At 47.9% G+C, this 21,677-nt stretch overlaps 1 protein-coding gene across 1 annotated transcript in view; it reads left to right on the top strand.

Annotated features, from left to right (window-relative positions):
• Positions 1 to 21,407, top strand: part of tweek (transmembrane protein KIAA1109 homolog tweek) — a 77,512-nt gene extending 56,105 nt beyond the window's left edge. The window contains exons 61-75 of the mRNA XM_028314088.1: positions 319 to 398; positions 1,112 to 1,247; positions 2,393 to 2,550; positions 6,630 to 6,957; positions 8,588 to 8,775; positions 9,280 to 9,441; positions 10,261 to 10,419; positions 11,249 to 11,431; positions 11,938 to 12,051; positions 15,323 to 15,430; positions 15,473 to 15,571; positions 17,414 to 17,544; positions 18,058 to 18,173; positions 18,713 to 18,902; positions 19,268 to 21,407. Coding sequence (XP_028169889.1) covers positions 319 to 398; positions 1,112 to 1,247; positions 2,393 to 2,550; positions 6,630 to 6,957; positions 8,588 to 8,775; positions 9,280 to 9,441; positions 10,261 to 10,419; positions 11,249 to 11,431; positions 11,938 to 12,051; positions 15,323 to 15,430; positions 15,473 to 15,571; positions 17,414 to 17,544; positions 18,058 to 18,173; positions 18,713 to 18,896 — 2,146 coding nt within the window. The 3' untranslated portion in view covers positions 18,897 to 18,902; positions 19,268 to 21,407. The remainder of the gene's footprint in view (positions 1 to 318; positions 399 to 1,111; positions 1,248 to 2,392; positions 2,551 to 6,629; positions 6,958 to 8,587; positions 8,776 to 9,279; positions 9,442 to 10,260; positions 10,420 to 11,248; positions 11,432 to 11,937; positions 12,052 to 15,322; positions 15,431 to 15,472; positions 15,572 to 17,413; positions 17,545 to 18,057; positions 18,174 to 18,712; positions 18,903 to 19,267) is intronic.
• Positions 21,408 to 21,677: the final 270 nt, after the last annotated feature.

The following is a 21,677-nucleotide window of genomic DNA, read 5'->3' on the forward strand; positions in this document are numbered from 1 at the left end:
AAGTAATGTAAACTGTGCATCGCTGCTGTCGTCATTGCTGTCGCGAGCAATGTTTTCTGTTTTTGGGCATATTGCTGCGACACCGGCCCCGCCCCCTTGTCATATCGGCCTAGCTGTAGATCCTAACTTTACAGGAGTTGCAGCGGTGGGAAATAGAGGTGGGAATAAGCCCGTAGTCATCGCCCAGGTCAGATATTTTATATTTTGTGATTCTGTACATCAACAGGAAAAGCAGATGTTCTTACAACCAGCAGCGCCGTGTGTAAAAGTTAATTTAAAAAAATGTCTAGTTCTTTACATATTTGGTTATTGTTACAGCACAAGCGCCAATGTGCCCGTATCGCCGGTGTTGCCCCAGAGAGAGAAAACTAAGACTGTAGATTCACAAAAACCCAAAGGTAATTTTTTTTTCAACTAGTGTTCTTCAATCTTTCCGTATCGTTATGTGCCATTTATGTTTGCAAACTCTGTCATAACCTCTGCAATAAGGTGATAAATCACAACTATCATAGTATTGGGGTTAAATCATTCATATCTATCTTCTAGTGAGATTGTGTACTCGTGATGATGGTTTTTACTGTGACATTCTTTACAGTTTAATATCACTTTGCTGAAAATGCCATTTAGAACTTTGTTATTTATTCTTCTTAAATGAACTGACGTTTGACCCGGCTCATCATCGTCGCAACTCAGACGCAAGAAGCTTGAAGTAGCTAGTTAGTTTGGGGGCCATATTTCTGTGTCAACGGAGTTGCAGATGTTTACATTACATACTCGAAATTGTTAGCTATTTTCCTACATTATTTTTATCTCTAAGTTTTGCGCACACAAGACAAACATTTTTGTAAGATGGTTATAATTTCATATAAGTGAACTATCTGTTGTTCTGAGAATAATGATTCTTCAAACCGAAGTTTTGAAGCCTTACGTAATGTAATGTAATTCCTGCTGCTGTCTTTCTCGAAGACTATAACCCGGGTCTTTTCAAGGCGAGAGTGAATAGGCTCTTAAAGGGCAGATATGTACCATCCTAGACTGCATCCCACTTAACATCAGGTGCGATTGTGGTCAAATACCTGCCTTGTTATGCATAAAAAAATGTTCTCCCCAGCCGACAGCCGGGCGGCGGCAGGCGCGGGCGCGGGCGCGGGTGCGCCGCCGTCGTGGGAGACGCTGGTGCTGTTCGCCGTCAACTTCACGCGCCTCAATGTGCACATGAACATGGGCAACGTCATGGGCAACGTCAGGTAACGAACACCATGCTGTGTGGCACGACTCCCAATAGTAGTGAGTCATGGGAGTGGCACGAGGTTGGACATGTGATGTGACAGAGCATGCAGATGTCCAACACTGAACCCTCCCAGCTATGACATTGTCAGGAGGGCGCTACTATCAATATTGGATTATAAGTTGTAATTTTTGCCAGAATAGACAACCATATTTATGACATTTACAGAAGGGCGCTGCTATCAATAAGGATTGTTAGTTTTATTTTTGCCACTTGAGGTTTCAAAATCGCTTGACTATACAAGTCTGAAGTCTCGCTGACGTTTGACGTCACAAAGACACCCTCCCGTTTCGCTCTCATACCTCAGGCACGGACTCAGTTATGCACTAGAACACCTGTAATCATTTTTGGGTTGCAAGTGCAACAGATGCAGTGGTTGGCCGATTTGAAACGTTACTTGACGAACATGGCGGTTACGGTCTATTTCTCTAAGGCTGCGTTTCGCCTCAGTAAATGAAGCGATTCTATTGCTTCTTTACAAACGCATTCCTCGCTACCCATGCTCTCACATCTCTGGTGGAAACGCAGCCTAAAAGTGGCATTTTAATTTAGCTGTTTAGGCAAGCCATTTCACCTACCTTTTCTGTCGATTCGTACACCAAATGATGATGTCATCGTCAATTGCATTTGTGGGTCAATCCTTGCCGTGTATATTGAACTAGCGGCCGCCCGCGACTTCGTACGTGTAGATCCCGTTTTACCACCTTAATCTATCTTCCGCGGTTTAGATTTTTTCATACAAATGTTTCCCGCTAATTCCCGATCCCGTGGGAATTTTACAATATCCTGTTGTAACTAAGCTTTAAGTTTACTAAGGTACCTGCATGCCAAATTTCAAGCGTCTAACTTAAGCGGTTTAGATTTTTCATACAAAAGGATTTTCCCGCTAATTCCCGTTCCCGTGGGAATTTCGGGAATTCCTTTCTTAGTGCACCTCTACGGTACCTAAGCTACGTCCCTTCCAAATTTCAAGTGCCTACGGTAAGCCGTTTAGGCTGTGCGTTAATATGTCACTAAGTCAGTCAGTTTCTCCTTTTGTATATTTAGAAGATTGCCATGCGATTGTTTGCTATTTGCTTATAATTATGTGTTTGTTTCTGTCAGCTGGCAGAGCCGCGACTTCCGCTGCTCCGGGCGGCTCAGCATCGGCAGCAGCGGGCGCCGCAACATGCTGCTGGGCGTGGCGCTGGCCGGCTCGGCGCTGGACGCGCGCGGCGGCATCGTGGGCGGCGCCATCACGCTCGCGCACATCGACACCTACGGTGCGTCACACAGGGGCACATGGAGCTCGTGGATACACCGGCAGCAGACAGAGATGTAGACGGATTAAAACCTTCACGATTCCAAGTGGCTACGCATCGGCACCAGACGGCAATAATCACGCACATTGTGTCCAGGCTTTAAGCAGCCATTCTACATGGTCTTAACTACAGCGATCAGACCAGAATAGCGCGGCGGTGACATTGGTCGGTCAAATTTGTTATTTAAAGCCCTCGTTTTAAAATTTCGTCGCGCTCGCACACTCACTGCGGCCGCCCGTCACGTAGTAGCGACAGCAATATAATCACGCGCAAGCGATAAGGATGGGTAGTTTGGGGTCATTGGACGAAATTCTACGTGCTCGGCGACCGGAATTGAGCCGGCTACCATTTGGTAAATCATGGAAGAACCGGTTACCTTGGTGATTTGGATATGTTCCAATGCAATGTGTAATGTGTGAAGATTAAATCGTAGGTTTCAGATGTAGCCAAGTTTTCACAGCGTCAAAGTGTTGTGACCAGATTGTGACGATATAAGATTTTAAACTTTCGCGTTCCATTTCGACTTAAATAGAAAGACACGTGTTTTAACGCGACATTTATTATGTACTTACTAGCTGACCCGGCGAACTTTGTTCCGCCTTAATGGCAATAAATAAGCAGACTTTTTTTTTATTTCGAACGGGATAAAGTATCCTATGTCTTTCTCCTGGCTCTAAACTACCTCCCTGACAATTTTCAGCTAAATCGGTTCAGCCGTTCTTGAGTTATAAGTGGTGTAACTAACACGACTTTCCTACTCCTGTCGGGTGTAAGTCCAAGGTTTTTTATAGCGTTAAATGCGGTTTGTTGATGTATAATTGGTAATGACATGAGCGTGTTCATATGTGAGTTGAAAATTAATTTCTTATTATTATATCTCTGATTCAATATGTCCCAACAGGTCTGGTAATTCTCTGAACTAATGTGAAGATGNATTTATTTATTTTATTTTATTTTATTCGGATAACCAACAGCAATACAATACAAATAATGGGACCTTAAATTATGTATCTGCTTAGCCATTTATAGGTAATCGCAAATGGATTTGATTTGATTTAGATTATTATTTTCACTCCTAATTATCAAAATTGCGCGGAGCGTCTTTATACAGTCTAGCTAGGTAAAGCGCCACCTAGCGGTTTTCTTCGGTCTTATGAACTATGGATCTTCGCAATCCTTATATGGGTTCGTCTGCTATCAAATGTCTTGTACTGCGAATACTTACAGAGTTTTCTCAGCGTAATACTCTCTCAATAGCTCCAATCTATCCAAAATACAGATATAAAACATAATATTACTTTGGCGAAAGAAAATAAAAATAGAGACGTAGACGAGTATTTGTGAAGAGAAGTGAGAAATGTATTCCGTGTAAAAATATCTTTCCATCTAAGTACCTCAGAGACTTGAATATCTACGAGTATTTTGTTTTGCTATTTCTGAATACAAAATATTATTTATTCTCGTGAAAGCTAAGATGTGAGAATTTTTATTGCCTCTTCCTATCAATGTATAGATCAAAGGAAAATATGACTGATTTATTGAATGACTAGCTTTCCGCCCGCGGCTTCGCCCGCGTGGAATTTTGTCTGTCACAGAAAAACTTTATCGCGCGCGTCCCTGTTTCAAAAACCGGGATAAAAACTATCCTATGTTCTTTCCCGGGACTCAAACTATCTCTATGCCAAATTTCATCAAAATCGGTTGCGAAGTTTAAGCGGGAAAGCGTAACAGACAGACAGACAGACAGACAGACAGACAGACAGACAGAGTTACTTTCGCATTTATAATATTAGTTGGGATAATTTTTGCCAGAATAGACAACCATATTTATGACATTTACAGAAGGGCGCTGCTATCAATAAGGATTGTTAGTTTTATTTTTGCCACTTGAGGTTTCAAAATCACTTGACTATACAAGTCTGAAGTCTCGCTGACGTTTGACGTCACAAAGACACCCTCCCGTTTCGTTCTCATACGTCAGACACGGACTCAGTTATGCACTAGAAGACCTGTAATCCAGTTAGAAGTTAGAAGACCAGTTTTGGGTTGCAACAAATGCAGTGGTTGAACGATTTGAAACGTTACTTGACAGACATGGCGGTTACGGTCTGTTTCTTTAAGGCTGCGTTTCGCCTCAGTAAATGAAGCGATTCTATTGCTTCTTTACAAACACATCCCTCGCTACCCATACTCGCTCATCTCTGGTGGAAACGCAGCCTAAGAGTGGCATTTTAATTTAGCTGTTTAGGCAAGCCATTTCACCTACCTTTTCTGTCGATTCGTTCACCAAAATGATGATTTTATCGTCAATAGGATAGTTTCCTAAAAAGAGGTTTTTAGTCCGTCAATTTAAATATAAAATAATCTTGGACACGTATATTTTTAATTGTCAATCAAACAAATAATTACAAAGTTATATTACGTTGAAGTTCCGCGTGACGTCACAAAGTGCTGCACTTTTACGTACTCACTGACGTCACGGGCCTTTTCTTTAAAACTTTGGCACGCTTTATCTCTTTACATTTTCATTAGTTTTAAAAAGTGAAAAATACGTGTCGAGTAGTTTTTGATAAGCTAACTGATGGACTAATTAAAATTCTTGCTTTCCTACCCAGGAAACATCCCTATTGCATTTGTGGGTCAATCCTTGCCGTGTATATTGAATTGCCATGCCATTGTTTGTTATTTGCTTATAATATGGTTTTGTTTCTATCAGCTGGCAGAGCCGCGACTTCCGCTGCTCCGGGCGGCTCAGCATCGGCAGCAGCGGGCGCCGCAACATGCTGCTGGGCGTGGCGCTGGCCGGCTCGGCGCTGGACGCGCGCGGCGGCATCGTGGGCGGCGCCATCACGCTCGCGCACATCGACACCTACGGTGCGTCACACAGGGGCACATGGAGCTCGTGGTTACACCGGCAGCAGACAGAGATGTAGACGGATTAAAACCTTCACGATTTCAAGTGGCTACGCATCGGCACCAGACGTCAATAATCACGCACATTGTGTCCAGGCTTTAAGCAGCCATTCTACATGGTCTTAACTACAGCGATCAGACCAGAATAGCGCGGCGGTAACGTAACATTGGTCGGTCTTTGTTATTAAAGCCCGGTCGCCGAGCACGTAAAATTTCGTCGCGCTCGCACACTCACTGCGGCCGCCCGTCGCTCAGTAGCGACAGCAATATAATTCCGCGCGAGCGATAAGGATGGGTAGCTTGGGGTCATTGGACGAAATTCTACGTGCTCGGCGACTGGACTTTAGCCGGCCACCATTTGGTAAATCATGGAAGAACCGGTTACCTTGGTGATTTGGATATGTTCCAATGCAGTGTGCTGTAATGTGTGAAGATTAACCGTCGGTTTTAGATGTAATCAAGTTCTCACAGCGCCAAAGTGTTGTGACCAGATTGTGACGATATAAGATTCTAACTTTCGCGTTCCATTTCGACTTAAATAGAAAGACACGAGTTTTGACGCGACATTGATTATGTATTGAGTTACATTATGTACAGTCGCGGAATGAAAAGGTGCGTCACCTTAGTGTCGGTTTTCGCTTGCACTAGGTACCGTAAGAGTCAAACCTGCCAACATAACCGTGCAAGAAACAGTGCTGCTAACATATAAATAAAAAATATGACGTTTGCTAACGAATAAGGTTTTGCTTGTTTATTTTTCTGTCCCATCAGTGCAATGCTACAAAATGTAGTTTTTTTTATTTAATAGAACCAACAAGAAGGTTTTAGTTTATCAATCATAATAATCTTCTTGACAAGTTAAATCGTCAAACAAATTTGATCTGAATAATTTTGAACTTTACTGACGAACAGTTAAAGATTATTTTCTCTAACTCGAGATTATCCTGTAACATAGTTTCAAAAGGTATTATGTGCTCGCGATTCGTTGAAGGAATCAATTTGAAAACTGACGAACCTTTTCATTCCGTGACTGTACTCACAGCTTGACGTTTCGTAGTCACAAGCAGACTGTCTGTGACTCGTGTCTATCCATTTAGATTGTGACGATGTTTGTTCTGGTATTGCAGTGCACATCGAGGAGGAGCCGGGCTGCAGCCCGGGACACGTGTGCGGCGTGCGGCTGGCGGCGCTGGAGCTGCGGCTGGAGTACATGGGCACGCCCGTGCTGCTGGCGCGCGTGTCGGCGCTGCGGGCCGCGCTGCGCGACCACTGGCACGAGCGGCCACCCGCGCTCAAGTACGCTCGCCTTCTCACTCGCTTCCTACGTCTGCCCGTGCGGCCGGCGGCGCTGGAGCTGCGGCTGGAGTACATGGGCACGCCCGTGCTGCTGGCGCGCGTGTCGGCGCTGCGGGCCGCGCTGCGCGACCACTGGCACGAGCGGCCACCCGCGCTCAAGTACACTCGCCTTCTCACTCGCTTCCTACGTCTGCCCGTGCGGCCGGCGGCGCTGGAGCTGCGGCTGGAGTACATGGGCACGCCCGTGCTGCGTATACTTGCCTTCTTACTTGCTTCCTTCCTTTTAGACTCTGCTGGACATAGGCCTCTTTTTTATATCCACAATGACGAGCTCTTAGCCTGTATCTCACCTGATGGTAAGTGACGATCAGGCCGAAGGTAGAAGCGAGCTTCACCCGTAATCCTCAACCACGGAGGAACTGTCTATCTTATGAGGCTATCCTACCTCTAACTGCCGGAACACAACAATGCTGTTAACATTGTTGTTATGGCGACACACTTAGGTAAGATGGTGGTAGCTAGCCAGGCGAACTTAGAACAAGCCCTACCACCAACCAAACCGAACAGAAAAATCTGCCCCCCTGGGAATCGAACCCGGGACCTCTGCGTCTGAAGCAGGTGGTCTTACCACTAAACCATAGAGGCTTTTTAAGGCCTACGCTTAAACTTACGCGGGCGCACGATATGCGCTCATTCCCATAGCGCGTATGGATACTCAAACGCATGCGCTACTCATACTATTTTGCGCTTCCGTCCGCATGCAGGTATCCACGCGAATTTTAACTGAGGCCCTTAAGGATTTCCACTAAGACTGCTCCTGCGCTGCTTCCAGGTGCTTCCCGTAACCTTCACGAGATCATAAAATCTTCCGGACCGTGGTCGCCACTCTAGAACTTTTTTGCCCCGATGTAACGCCTATCAACTCTACGAGTTATATGCCCCGCCCCCTGCCACTTAAGTTTGACAATTCTGCGGGCTATGGTGTCACTTACTTTGGGATGCCTGCAGATCTCATTTCTGATTTAATCACGCACGTTCTTACTTATTAAGTGACGGCATAGTGTCTAATTTAGCTAAATGATTTCCTCTCTCCCCAGGCCAGCGATNTACTTACTCATAGTATAATTGCTTGCTTGGCTCATAGCCTTGCCACGCTGGCGGATTAAAAGCGTTTTCAAAGCGGCGAAGACGTCGCGGATGCGCAACATTTCCGCCTCGAGTTGTCACCGCATGCTTCTCCGCTCGCTCGCGCGTAATTATAGTGCTGTCGCGACTGTGCGACGGGCGGCCGCAGTGAGTGTGCAAGCGTGACAGCAATATAATTAAGCGCGAGCGATAAGGATGGGTAACTTGGGGTCATTGGACGAAATTCTACGTGCTCGGCGACCAGACAAGTCTTTACTTGCTTCGTTAGTTCCAGCCAAATGCCGATCCCTGCTGGAAAAAGGCCTTCCCCAAGGTTTTCCACAACGACTGGTCCTGGTGATTCCCGCAATCATCGTCGGCTCACCTAGTAGGTCTGCCCATATTACATCTTCCGACCCGTAGTCGTTACTCATAAACTTTTCTGCCCCAACAGTCTTCAGTGTCACGGTTAGATGAGTTAGTTAGACGGTTCTGTCAGCTGAAAGTGGTTGAAGAACCTCGCCCACTACCACTTAAGTTCGGAAATTCTGCGGGCTATGTCAAATACATTGGTTTTATCTCCTCATTCCTGATTCAGTCACGCCAGATCTTCCTTGCGTAGTTTGCGGCAAAGTACTTATCTAAGACATTCCTCCCTCTCCAGGCCAGCGATCATCCTAACCCACGGCACGCTGAGCTGGCAGCAGCTGCAGATCGTGATGAGCCGCAGCACCACGCCGGACCTGCTGAAGATGCAGCTGAAGCTCGAGGAGTTCTTCACGCAGCAGTTCAAGTCCAGCAAGCGCGTGTTCAGCTCCCTGCACCCTAACTACACCAGGACTAGGCGTGAGCGTGAGTGTTCTTTTTTGTGTAAAATAAGGCAGGTATTTGACCGTAATCGTACCTGATGTTAAGTGAGATACAGTCTAGGGTGGTACATACCTGCCCTAGTTCCTATTCACTATCACCTTGAAGATGCCAATTCAGTGCGTCTAGTCATTTTTTGATCGAATCGAAATTCGAATTCGTTCACGAAGCTATGTAACTCCATAAAAAACGGCCTTTCGACATTACAACTGTCACGTTTTGCCGCTTGTCGAGTGAGTATGTAATGTTCGGGAAAGACAACAGCAGGCAGCGAATACCAGTCCTTAGTTAGCAAAATTTTTGGGGCGAACTGGTGGTGCTGATGATTGTAAAAGACAGAACGGGAGGATTCCCACCACTCGTTCCCACGGCTGCACGTGCTGACCGCCAATAATTACCCAACCAGTGAAGGTCAAGTTTGTTCCGCGGAAAGTAAACTGCCAGGACAAAGATATTAGATAGACTATTGACCATATTGTTTCCTCACAGCTCAACCACCGACACTGACCACGGCCGCCGCTCCCGGGACCGGCGCCGGCGCCGAGCCCGCGCCGCAAGCGGAGCTACGTCACCACCGGCACTGGCAGCGCGTCCTGCAACTGGTGTCCGGCATGCATCCCTCCACGCTGCCGGCGCCGCTGCCCGCCACCGGTATGTAACCACAACTTTGCCTGATGGGTTCAAGCAGGCCTGTTCATCTCTCCGAGTAGGCATCGAAGACAAAACACACGCGGCGTATAGATTGCTTAGATAGGGAAGCACGGGTGCGGGGAGTTTGATCCGAGCAATGAGAGCGTCATGACTCATGAGTGCACATGTGCACTACAATAATGACGCTCTGCTTTCCTTCGACCAAGAAGCGGTGGGGCGCGTCTGTGGATGAAACGATCTGTATCCACCGACGGGTTTAATCCACAAGGGATTTCCGACGTAAGCACGCGTATTCTTCACGCATTGTAAAAAAAATATTTGCTATGGACAGAAGTAAAAATACGCGTGTGGTGCGCTAGATGGCGCCACAGTAGCTTCTTTGTAACAATCAACCTTACCGATCACTGACGTATGTCAACGAAACTGTGCTCGACTCTGAGACAGGCTAAAACACCATATTGTTGACGACATTGAATTTACCATACTAAAGCCCGGTCTGTGAGCACGTAGAATTTTGTCCAATGACCCCAAGCTACCCATCCTTGTCGCTCGCGCGTAATTATATTGCTGTCGCGACTGTGCGACGGGCGCCCGCAGTGAGTGTGCAAGCGCGACAGCAACATAATTACGAGCGAGCGACAAGGATAGGTAGCTTGGGGTCATTGGACAAAATTCTACGTGCTCACGGACCAGACTATAGAGAGAGACACATTATTTAAAATATCTTCGAGAAGAAAACTTTCTAATCGTAGTTATTATTCTGTGGTACTTGTAACATACTACGCAGCAAGTCACTCATCTCCTGTGTTCCTCCCCCAGGCACGGTGCTGGGCGGCACGATGGAGTTGCACGGCACCAACGTGTCGCTGGCGTGCTTCCACGGCAACAGCTTCAAGGCCAAGTCCTGGGCGCTGTTCAGCCTCAAGGACCCCTGCATCAGCTTCGCTACGGAAGCGCAGCAGATTGCGGACGAGGAAGGTTAGTACAATCAACTTGTGCAAATACCAAAAAATAACACACTAATGCATCTTCGAATGAACTTGTTGCTAATAAAATAAAATAAATGACTGTTCTGATGTCAAATTTTTTGTCTTAAATTATTCACATTATGAATGAGGGGAAGAAAAGAGGACGATAGGTAGGTGATGGGCGTACCCACAACGCTGAGTGCGTAACTTTATTTATAACTTGTCTACATTTACACATAATAGTATCCTTCTCATTCATATTATCCAACGGTAGTTTTCCGTATAGAATCGTGCGGGTCGCGGTCACCCACGCCGCGGGACCGCCTGCACGCTCTGAGATCGATTCTTCTGTACAAGTTTGCAACCGCAGAGGCGCAACTGTGTAACCGTATAGAACTCTCGTGATTTTTAAAATAAAATACCCGCGTCCGTGTTGGGGTTATTTTATTGTTAGGAAAACAAACAGCATTATATTTCGTACCGGAAGGTGATGGACGTCCACCCACAAGGACCGACGACCTCATAAAGGTAGCAGGAAGGCGCTGGACACAGGCCGCTACCAACCGGCCATTGTGGAAATCATTGAGGGAGACCAATTTTCAGCAGTGGACGTCCTATGGCTGAAATGATGATGATGATGTGTAAATTGGTATGATGATATTACGGATACGACCTGCAAGCTTTCCAGAAGAGAGCGTATCTTCACCTTAAAGGTCGGCAACGCACCTGTAACGCCCCTGGGTCTGCGGGTGTTTATGGGCGACGGTAAAAACTTACCATCAGGTGATCCGTCTGCTCGTTTGCCTTCTGTAACATAAAAAAAAATGTGTTCTGTGCAGGTGAACTGGACGTGCACGTGGTGCAGAGCCTGACGGCGAGCCTGGGGTCGGGCGGCGGCGGCGCGGGCGGCCACCAGTCCATGGCCACGGTGTGCCGCATGACGCGCGCGCTGCTGTTCCCGCCGCAGTTCAAGACGCTGCGCGAGTGGTTCCATTACGCCTTCGCCAACAGCGAGATTGACGGTATGCTTTCATTTTATTATTATATTTCTGATGTTTCTTTGGTTTCTCTGACATGAGGTAATTTATCTTTAGGTCTGGGTAAAAATATAGGTTCGTAGTCGACGTCGCAGCGATACGTCGTTTTATTCTGCGGCTGCATGAAGTCGGCTACGAAATCACACCTTTACAATTAAAAATATTCTCAGTTTTTAAGCATCGAAGCAGAAGCAAACGTTCAGTAATTCTACTGAACGGTCTGAAATGTTGAGTGAACTATCAGTTTACAGTTTCTGCAGTTAACTATGACAATCGGGAACCCCTTGCTGTTCTTTTTGCAGATTGTTTCAGAGATTAGGCAGCGATTCTAATAAGTTTTTACCTTAGTACACATTCAGATAATGAGCGCTTTGCGCGCGTTAGCATGTGTACTCCGAGAATGAAATTCATGTAGTTGTAAACGCGCGTTGAGCGCTCATCATCTGAATGAACGTCGCTTTATTTAAAACCAAAAAATATTCATTTGGCAGCAATTGAGCTGTTCCCATCGCTGGAGCGCGAAACCGGCGGCGGTGGCGGCGGCGGCGGCTCCGGCAGCGTGGAGCGTGATCGCGAGCGCGATCGCGAGCGGGAGCGCGAGCGCAAACCGGGCGGNACGTATTTACAGACTTACAGCTGGGTATCTCTAATTCCGAGGTGAACTTACTATAATGACTGGACTATATCTGAAGGTGGCTTTAGTTAAGACCAAAAAATCGTTAATTGACTAAAGTTAAAATCTTAATTTGGCAGCAATCGAGATGTTCCCATCCTTGGAGCGCGAAACGGGCGGCGGCGGTGGCGGCGGCGGCTCCGGGAGTGTGGAGCGTGATCGCGAGCGGGACCGCGAGCGCGAGCGCGAGCGCAAGCCGGGCGGNCTACCCCCGGAAGCAGCGCCGGCGCCGAGCCCGCGCCGCAAGCGGAGCTACGTCACCACCGGCACTGGCAGCGCGTCCTGCAACTGGTGTCCGGCATGCATCCTTCCACGCTGCCGGCGCCGCTGCCCGCTACCGGTATGTAACCACAACATCATCGACATCGGACTCCTACCATCGCCCGGCACCCAGCATAACTAGCCATTATTCCATTAGTTCATTTTGCTTCATTTTCAAAAACCTTGAGCACCATCATCGCCCGGCTGCCATCCAAATGTCTCCTCCAACGCACTTGATTTATTTTTCGTAGATATTATTTACCGCATCATTTCAAATTAATTGTTCGACTTTAAAATTGTTAGTCCATTTTTCACTATCACATTTCACATTATAATATTTATGTGCACAGCACTGCCCTAAGGCAGCACTGGCAGGGTCGCCATGTAATGTGGGGACCAAGGAGATGGAATAAAAGATGTTATTTCAAAGAAACGGTGCTCGACTCTGAGACAAGCTAAATTACACCATATTGTTGACGACATTGAGTTTACAATACTAGAGACACTATTTAAAATACATTCGAGAAGAAAGCTTTCTGTACGTAGCATATTATTATTCTGTGGTACTATAGTCTGGACTGCGAGACGCGACTGTGTGACGGGCGCCCGCAGTGGGTGTGCGAGCGCGACAGCAACATAATTACGCGCGAGCGATAAGGATGTGTAGCTTGGGGTCATTGGACAAAATTCTACGTGCTCACAGACCGGGCTTTGGTAACATACTACGCAGTAAGTCACTCATCTCCTGTGTTCCTCCCGCAGGCACGGTGCTGGGCGGCACGATGGAGCTGCACGGCACCAACGTGTCGCTGGCGTGCTTCCACGGCAACAGCTTCAAGGCCAAGTCCTGGGCGCTGTTCAGCCTTAAGGACCCCTGCATCAGCTTCGCTACGGAAGCGCAACAGATTGCAGACGAGGAGGGTTAGTACAAGCAGTTCGAGTGAAATTAAAAAAATAATGCATCTTCGAATGAACTTGTAGCTAGTAGAGGTTATTGAAAATAACTGTTCTGATGTAAAATTTTTAGTCTTAAAAAACTGTATTCACTATTCACATTATGAGTGACGGGAAAAATACAGGATGATGAGGTAGGTGACGGGCGTATCCACAACGCTTCGTGTACAACTTTATTCAGGACTTGCGTAATTTACACAGTTAATTGGTATTTGGTACCCTCCTCCATTCACTTCCAATGGACAATTATAGTTCTAGCATTTAGCTCAAACAGTACCAGAGGTATAAGCACGGCACTCCCATTCCTTAGGCACAAACTGAGTTTAGCGCTAGAACTGTAGACTCGTATGGGCCTCGTTCACCCGTAGTCTCGGAGAGTTGCGCCCGCGCGCTCTTCGATCGATTTGAACGAGGTTCTTCTGTGAACAACCGTACCGTAATTGATAATCGCCTGCCTGGTTTGCGGCCAAAAATCGCAATCGCGGCGGCGCTGCTGCATAACCGCACTGAGCTCTGGTTTCGTGAGTTACAAAATAAAATGCGCTTCAATCTCGGGGGACGTGGTTACCGCTTCGCGAGTTCTTAGCCCTCAGTACTAAAAATTGTCTTATATGAGGTAAAATATTATTATACGCATGCACAGGTGAACTAGACGTGCACGTGGTGCAGAGCCTGACGGCGAGCCTGGGGTCGGGCGGCGGCGGCGCGGGCGGCCACCAGTCCATGGCCACGGTGTGCCGCATGACCCGCGCGCTGCTGTTCCCGCCGCAGTTCAAGACGCTGCGCGAGTGGTTCCACTACGCCTTCGCCAACAGCGAGATCGACGGTATACTGATGTTTCTTTGGTTTTTTTTCTGACATGAGGTACTATTTTAAGATATTGGTAAGGATACAAGTTTGAAGTCGATGTCGCAACAATAGATTGTTTGTTGCTGCGGCTGCATAAAGTCAGCTACGAAATGATGCCTTTACAACAACAATAATGCAATACAATATGAAATAACGCCCCTATTGCCAAGTTGAATACACGTTTTACATTCGTTTAAAATGTCATTTCCGTGTTTATTTATTTATTTATTTAAAGGCACAACCACAGAATACAACTCAATAAAATTACAATGATAACTTAAACAAGTGTTCAACGGGTGTCTAGCTTTTTGTGATAAGCTCCTAAGAGTTTTTATGGAAGTAAAGGGAACTGCCTAACGTTCTGAAATTACAGTTTATCAGCAATTTAACATTTCTGCAGTTAGCTATGACAATCAAGAATTACTGGCTCTTCTTTTTGCAGATTATTTCAGAGATTAGGCAGTTATGCTAACAAGTTTTTGTTTAGATAATGAGCGCTCAACGTGCTTTTACAATTACATGAAACGAAGAAACGCGCGTTGGCATGGTGTACTCTGAGGATAAAATACATAATATAATTATAAACGTGCGTTGAGCGCTCGTTATTAGTCCAGTCATTTAAGCTTAAATTAGGTAAGAATCTCGGAATTAGAGATACCCAGCTGTAAGTCTGTAAATACTTGTATTTTGACACCCTAAAAGTTGTCTCAAAACCTACATATGGTAGGGTGTAAGCAACTATTAAATTTTAAGGTCAAAGGTCACAAAAATCGGTTTTTTGCGCTTTTTTTGGAAATATCTCATTTCCTATGGGTTTTTTGCTATTTGTATTTATTATCAATATTGTAGAATACTAAATTTTCTACAAATTTTGTTTAAATTTTTTTTTTATACGGTGAACCGTTTTCGAGATAGAAGGCGGAGAGCGCGCGGTCACTGCATCACTTCAGGTCTACTTAAGCGGCTTAGATTTTTCATACAAAAGGATTTTCCCGCTAATTCCTGTNGCGACGCGCACGTGCGCGAGGTGATCTTCGCGCTGCCCGCGCTGCAGCTGCACCTGCGCACGCAGCACCTGCAGCGCCCGCGCCCGCCCAGCGAGCACGGTACACACTAACTGTACACACTATACGAGCGCGAGCCGGGCGGCGACGCGCACGTGCGCGAGGTGATCTTCGCGCTGCCCGCGCTGCAGCTGCACCTGCGCACGCAGCACCTGCAGCGCCCGCGCCCGCCCAGCGAGCACGGTACACACTAACTGTACACACTATACGAGCGCGAGCCGGGCGGCGACGCGCACGTGCGCGAGGTGATCTTCGCGCTGCCCGCGCTGCAGCTGCACCTGCGCACGCAGCACCTGCAGCGCCCGCGCCCGCCCAGCGAGCACGGTACACACTAACTGTACACACTATACGAGCGCGAGCCGGGCGGCGACGCGCACGTGCGCGAGGTGATCTTCGCGCTGCCCGCGCTGCAGCTGCACCTGCGCACGCAGCACCTGCAGCGCCCGCGCCCGCCCAGCGAGCACGGTACACACTAACTGTACACACTATACGAGCGCGAGCCGGGCGGCGACGCGCACGTGCGCGAGGTGATCTTCGCGCTGCCCGCGCTGCAGCTGCACCTGCGCACGCAGCACCTGCAGCGCCCGCGCCCGCCCAGCGAGCACGGTACACACTAACTGTACACACTATACGAGCGCGAGCCGGGCGGCGACGCGCACGTGCGCGAGGTGATCTTCGCGCTGCCCGCGCTGCAGCTGCACCTGCGCACGCAGCACCTGCAGCGCCCGCGCCCGCCCAGCGAGCACGGTACACACTAACTGTACACACTATACGAGCGCGAGCCGGGCGGCGACGCGCACGTGCGCGAGGTGATCTTCGCGCTGCCCGCGCTGCAGCTGCACCTGCGCACGCAGCACCTGCAGCGCCCGCGCCCGCCCAGCGAGCACGGTACACACTAACTGTACACACTATACGAGCGCGAGCCGGGCGGCGACGCGCACGTGCGCGAGGTGATCTTCGCGCTGCCCGCGCTGCAGCTGCACCTGCGCACGCAGCACCTGCAGCGCCCGCGCCCGCCCAGCGAGCACGGTACACACTAACTGTACACACTATACGAGCGCGAGCCGGGCGGCGACGCGCACGTGCGCGAGGTGATCTTCGCGCTGCCCGCGCTGCAGCTGCACCTGCGCACGCAGCACCTGCAGCGCCCGCGCCCGCCCAGCGAGCACGGTACACACTAACTGTACACACTATACGAGCGCGAGCCGGGCGGCGACGCGCACGTGCGCGAGGTGATCTTCGCGCTGCCCGCGCTGCAGCTGCACCTGCGCACGCAGCACCTGCAGCGCCCGCGCCCGCCCAGCGAGCACGGTACACACTAACTGTACACACTATACGAGCGCGAGCCGGGCGGCGACGCGCACGTGCGCGAGGTGATCTTCGCGCTGCCCGCGCTGCAGCTGCACCTGCGCACGCAGCACCTGCAGCGCCCGCGCCCGCCCAGCGAGCACGGTACACACTAACTGTACACACTATACGAGCGCGAGCCGGGCGGCGACGCGCACGTGCGCGAGGTGATCTTCGCGCTGCCCGCGCTGCAGCTGCACCTGCGCACGCAGCACCTGCAGCGCCCGCGCCCGCCCAGCGAGCACGGTACACACTAACTGTACACACTATACGAGCGCGAGCCGGGCGGCGACGCGCACGTGCGCGAGGTGATCTTCGCGCTGCCCGCGCTGCAGCTGCACCTGCGCACGCAGCACCTGCAGCGCCCGCGCCCGCCCAGCGAGCACGGTACACACTAACTGTACACACTATACGAGCGCGAGCCGGGCGGCGACGCGCACGTGCGCGAGGTGATCTTCGCGCTGCCCGCGCTGCAGCTGCACCTGCGCACGCAGCACCTGCAGCGCCCGCGCCCGCCCAGCGAGCACGATACACACTAACTGTACATATTAACAATGCTACATGAGCATGCGGATATTAGGCCCGACGATGTAACGGCACGTGTCTTATACATAGTCACAGAGCAAACGCACACCACATAAATATGAATATTTATTCATCATTTCATATTCACATGAATGAAACGTGTTACAGCTGCAAAAAAATTTATCCGGCTCGAAGGACCATGTTTATACAGGCTGCTTAAATAAGTAAGAACTGAAGTTTTAATCATTTATTGCGACTTTTTATCATCAAACCATTTTTATTTTTTCGTTACAGACGAGAAGCCGGTAGTGGAATGCAGCTTCATAACGGAGTTCGAAGACCACATCTTCGTGTCGGTGGACGCCGAGGCGTTCCTGTTCCTCCACGATCTCATATCTTCATACATCAAGGAGAAGGATAGACTGGTGAGTGACATTATTATTAAGTTTATTTATTTCATTGATCATTATAATGATTAAAAGTAATTTTATATGCTTTCTATATGTATTATACTTCTAGCGCTAACTCAAGCACTGTCAGACAGTGCCTGAGATATGGGAGCGGGGAGATGGGAGCATTGACATAATATTACGACGTGACAGAGCATATAAATCTGTGGTTTCGCTGACGTTTGACATTACAGACACCCTTCTGTGCCGCTTCTATGCCTCAGGCACTTCCTGAATTAAGCGCTACTAGAACTATAATTCTCGTGTTGGCGCAAAACAATGATTTCCATTGAACGAATAGATATATTATTTTGCGTACACTTCACAACATTGCTAATGGAGGACGGTGTTATGTCACGGTGTGAACTGTGCTCTTCACCTCAACAATTCGCTAATCAGCACAGTAAATGTATAGGAAAATCAATTCAAAATGAATATTTTTCTCACTATCCCAGTGAATTTTGATTAAAACCGCTTGGTTTTGTTTAGATGCCGGGCGGCGCGCGCGCGGCTTGGGGCGAGAACGCGGCGCGACGCGCGGAGGGCCCGCCGCAGGACTACCGCGACTACCGCTGCGTCACCTGGCACCTCGAGCCCACCGTGCGGTGAGTAAGCAGAGTGCGCAGGGTAGGGGTTGTATGCCCACCCCACTACTCTTGTCGTCTACGAGCGGTACGAAGGCAAGAGACGAAGGAACCAGTTTTATTTAAGAACTAGCGGCCGCCCGCGAACGAAGTCGCGCGTGGATCCCGTTTTACCCCCTTCATCTATCTTACACGGTTTAGATTTTTTCATACAAATGTTTTTTCCCGCTAACTCCCGTTCCCGTGGGAATTTTGCAATATTCTGTTGTAACTAAGCTTTAAGTTTACTAAGGTACCTGCATGCCAAATGTCAAGCGTCTAACTTAAGCGTTTTAGATTTTTCATACAAAAGGATTTTCCCGCTAATTCCCGTTCTCGTGGGAATTTCGGGAATTCCTTTCTTAGTGCACCTCTGTGGTACCTAAGCTACGTCCCTTCCAAATTTCAAGTGCCTACGTTTAGCCGTTTAGGCTGTGCGTTGATATGTCAGTCAGTCAGTCAGTTTATCCTTTTATATATTTAGATTGTTGAGGGAATTCTAACGAGGTGTGTTCTTCCAGGTTGCTCTCGTGGGCGGGCAAGTCCATCGAGCCGTACGGCGTGGACTACATCCTGCAGAAGCTGGGCTTCCGGCACGCGCGCACCACCATCCCCAAGTGGCTACAACGCGGCGCGCTCGATCCGCTCGACACGTTGCTCGCGCTCGCGCTGCGACGCCTCGTCGCGCTCGTGCCCAGCAAGTGATAACAAGTATGGACTTTCAATACTCAATACTTACACTTAATATTTATACGCGCACTATTATTATTATTTATGTATGTATATTTTATGCAGTATAGGTTAGTGTCCGTGACTCCCACTCGGCATGGGGCACACTGAAAACCAGCGTCGTGGCCTCCCTCACCGGGGGCCATGGCATATGCTGAGTGGGGTCCCATTGCGATGGACATCGCTGTGCGACAGGGTGGCACTGCTCAGTTTTACTTTCACTTTCATTGTATGTTTTATTTTATGTCACCTATGTCTTATTTACTTTTTTTTTCTATTATTTACATCTTTTGTCTTCTGTGATGTCCATGGCAATAAATGTTTCTTTCTTTCTTTCTTTCTTTCAGTGTATTCCGTTAGCGTGTAACGCGCGCACCACCATCCCCAAGTGGCTACAACGCGGCGCGCTCGATCCGCTCGACACGTTGCTCGCGCTGGCGCTGCGCCGCCTCGTCGCGCTCGTGCCCAGCAAGTGATAACTGCACCACCTGCCCAGCATGCCCAGCAAGTGATAACAAGTATGGACTTTCAATACTCAGTGTATTCCGTTAGCGTGTAACGCGCGCACCACCATCCCCAAGTGGCTACAACGCGGCGCGCTCGATCCGCTCGACACGTTGCTCGCGCTGGCGCTGCGACGCCTCGTCGCGCTCGTGCCCAGCAAGTGATAACAAGTATGGACTTTCAATACTCGGAGATGTAGTCTAGTGTGTGTTGCAACCATAAAGTTAACATTCCTTCGGAATAGAGCAACAACCACGAGCTGTCAAACGAAATCGATTCAGGATTGATGACACTGGATGTCATTGGTGTGTCAGCGGTCAGAATTATTTCACTGTTGTAACAAATCAATCACTGAACCCGTCACCACGTTTCTCAAGCACTATTTCTCATAAACATCCACCATTTCACTCACGTAAAATCTTAAAAAATCAGAGCTCATATTTTTAGCGTGCCAATGAACTGCCAAATAGTTGCAAAACGGCGACGGCATCACACATCTCTTTTTATCACACAGTGTTGCTGCTGGTGACATCTCGCTCGCTCAGTTCTTTGTTGCTCTATTCCAAAGGAATATTAACTTTATAGTTGAAACCGAGCAATACGTTGCGTTTAAGGCGAACAGCTATGACACCATATTCTAGATATTCTCATGATCTGTGCTCTCCGTAAAACCCCTTGTGACTGCTGCACGACGTAAGCGCAACGTTCGGTAGTCTGACCTTTCACGACACGACGAAAGTCATATAAATTCGTGCTCGTTCACTCTGGCTGTAACTTTAACACGTGCGCGTATACATACATACCTTTACAACTTGTAGCTCGGTTGAGATGAGACGCTATAACGATTGCTTTATTCAATAGCACGAAAACTAGCGCGTTAACGGCTGGGCCACACACATCGCGACACCGAAGTATACGCGAATACTTGGCTACACATATCGTGATAACGTGAATATTCGGGTTATCGTGATGAGTGCGGCCGAGGCATAACACGAATAGTTACCGTGATTATACCGTCATCCTTAAATGGCGAAGGTATTCCGTTAACCACTTGACGTCTTCTTACTTTGGTTCGTAATTAATTATATCTATGAAATGACTTTTTCGTATTCGATTCTGAAAACAACACTGCCACCAATGTTCTACTCAGTTGTGGCTATCACAATGTTTTATAATTTCATGTAGCAGTGACAAAACTAGATGGACTGAAGCTTCAATTATTTCTACAACTTTCAAGTGCGAATACTCGGATTTGACATATTTACTTACATGGTAATTTATAAACGTAGTTAAATAAAAATGTATCACTTTAATTATTACGATATTTTAATACAATACAATAATTTAGTTAATTAATTTTAATTGTCTTACACTGGCCAAAGGATTTCGTACGTTGGTATACTGTTGATTGAAAAATAATCGAAAATTTGGCAGAAGAGACCTAAATTCTAAAACAGAATCATAAAACTAAACTGATTACGATAGATTATCAGTAGCAAAAAGTTAGGAATAGGTCTTGACAGATCTTGTCATACAGTAATAGGACGTGCGTGCCCGACCGAATATGAATTTTTATATGACAATTTATTGAGAACAAAGATAATGAATAGATCATTGTTACTCACTCGGACTCTTGTATTGTTTGTTCTTCTCAAAAGACTATTACAGACTTGGATGAGTTTACATTCGAAATGCTCTACAGATGCATTATTCTGATCGGAAGCAAAGTACAATTTTCAGTCTTCTCACTTTTGAGTATTTTTACAGTATTAAACGACAAACATCTTCACTTTACTTCGATGCTTCACGATGCAATGTATACTCTTGACAACGTACATATTCTGCATTATACGATCGCGATAGTAAAATCGACGAATATAATGACAGCATCCCGCATAGTCGACATAGGCTAGCTAGACAGAGACCATATCTATTAGTCACCTATTGTGCATGTGATAAGACTTGGGCTTGTTGCATTCATTGGGAAAAGAGAAAATTAGATACCCGGCGCCGGCGGCTATCTCTAAATACATTTTATAAATCTTAACTATATCAATCNTGGTGTAAATTGGACCTTGGTCCCCGAGCACAACACCCGCTCGGAAGGAAGCACTAACATCTAGCTTCCTTATTGTGGACGAACATCATATCCCACATGGCTACAACGCGGCGCGCTCGATCCGCTCGACACGCTGCTCGCGCTCGCGCTGCGACGCCTCGTCGCGCTCGTGCCCAGCAAGTGATAACAATATG

This window comes from Ostrinia furnacalis, unplaced genomic scaffold (genome assembly GCF_004193835.3).
Source record: "Ostrinia furnacalis isolate ACB-3 unplaced genomic scaffold, ASM419383v2 OfSCF4519, whole genome shotgun sequence".
Classification (NCBI taxonomy): domain Eukaryota; kingdom Metazoa; phylum Arthropoda; class Insecta; order Lepidoptera; family Crambidae; genus Ostrinia; species Ostrinia furnacalis.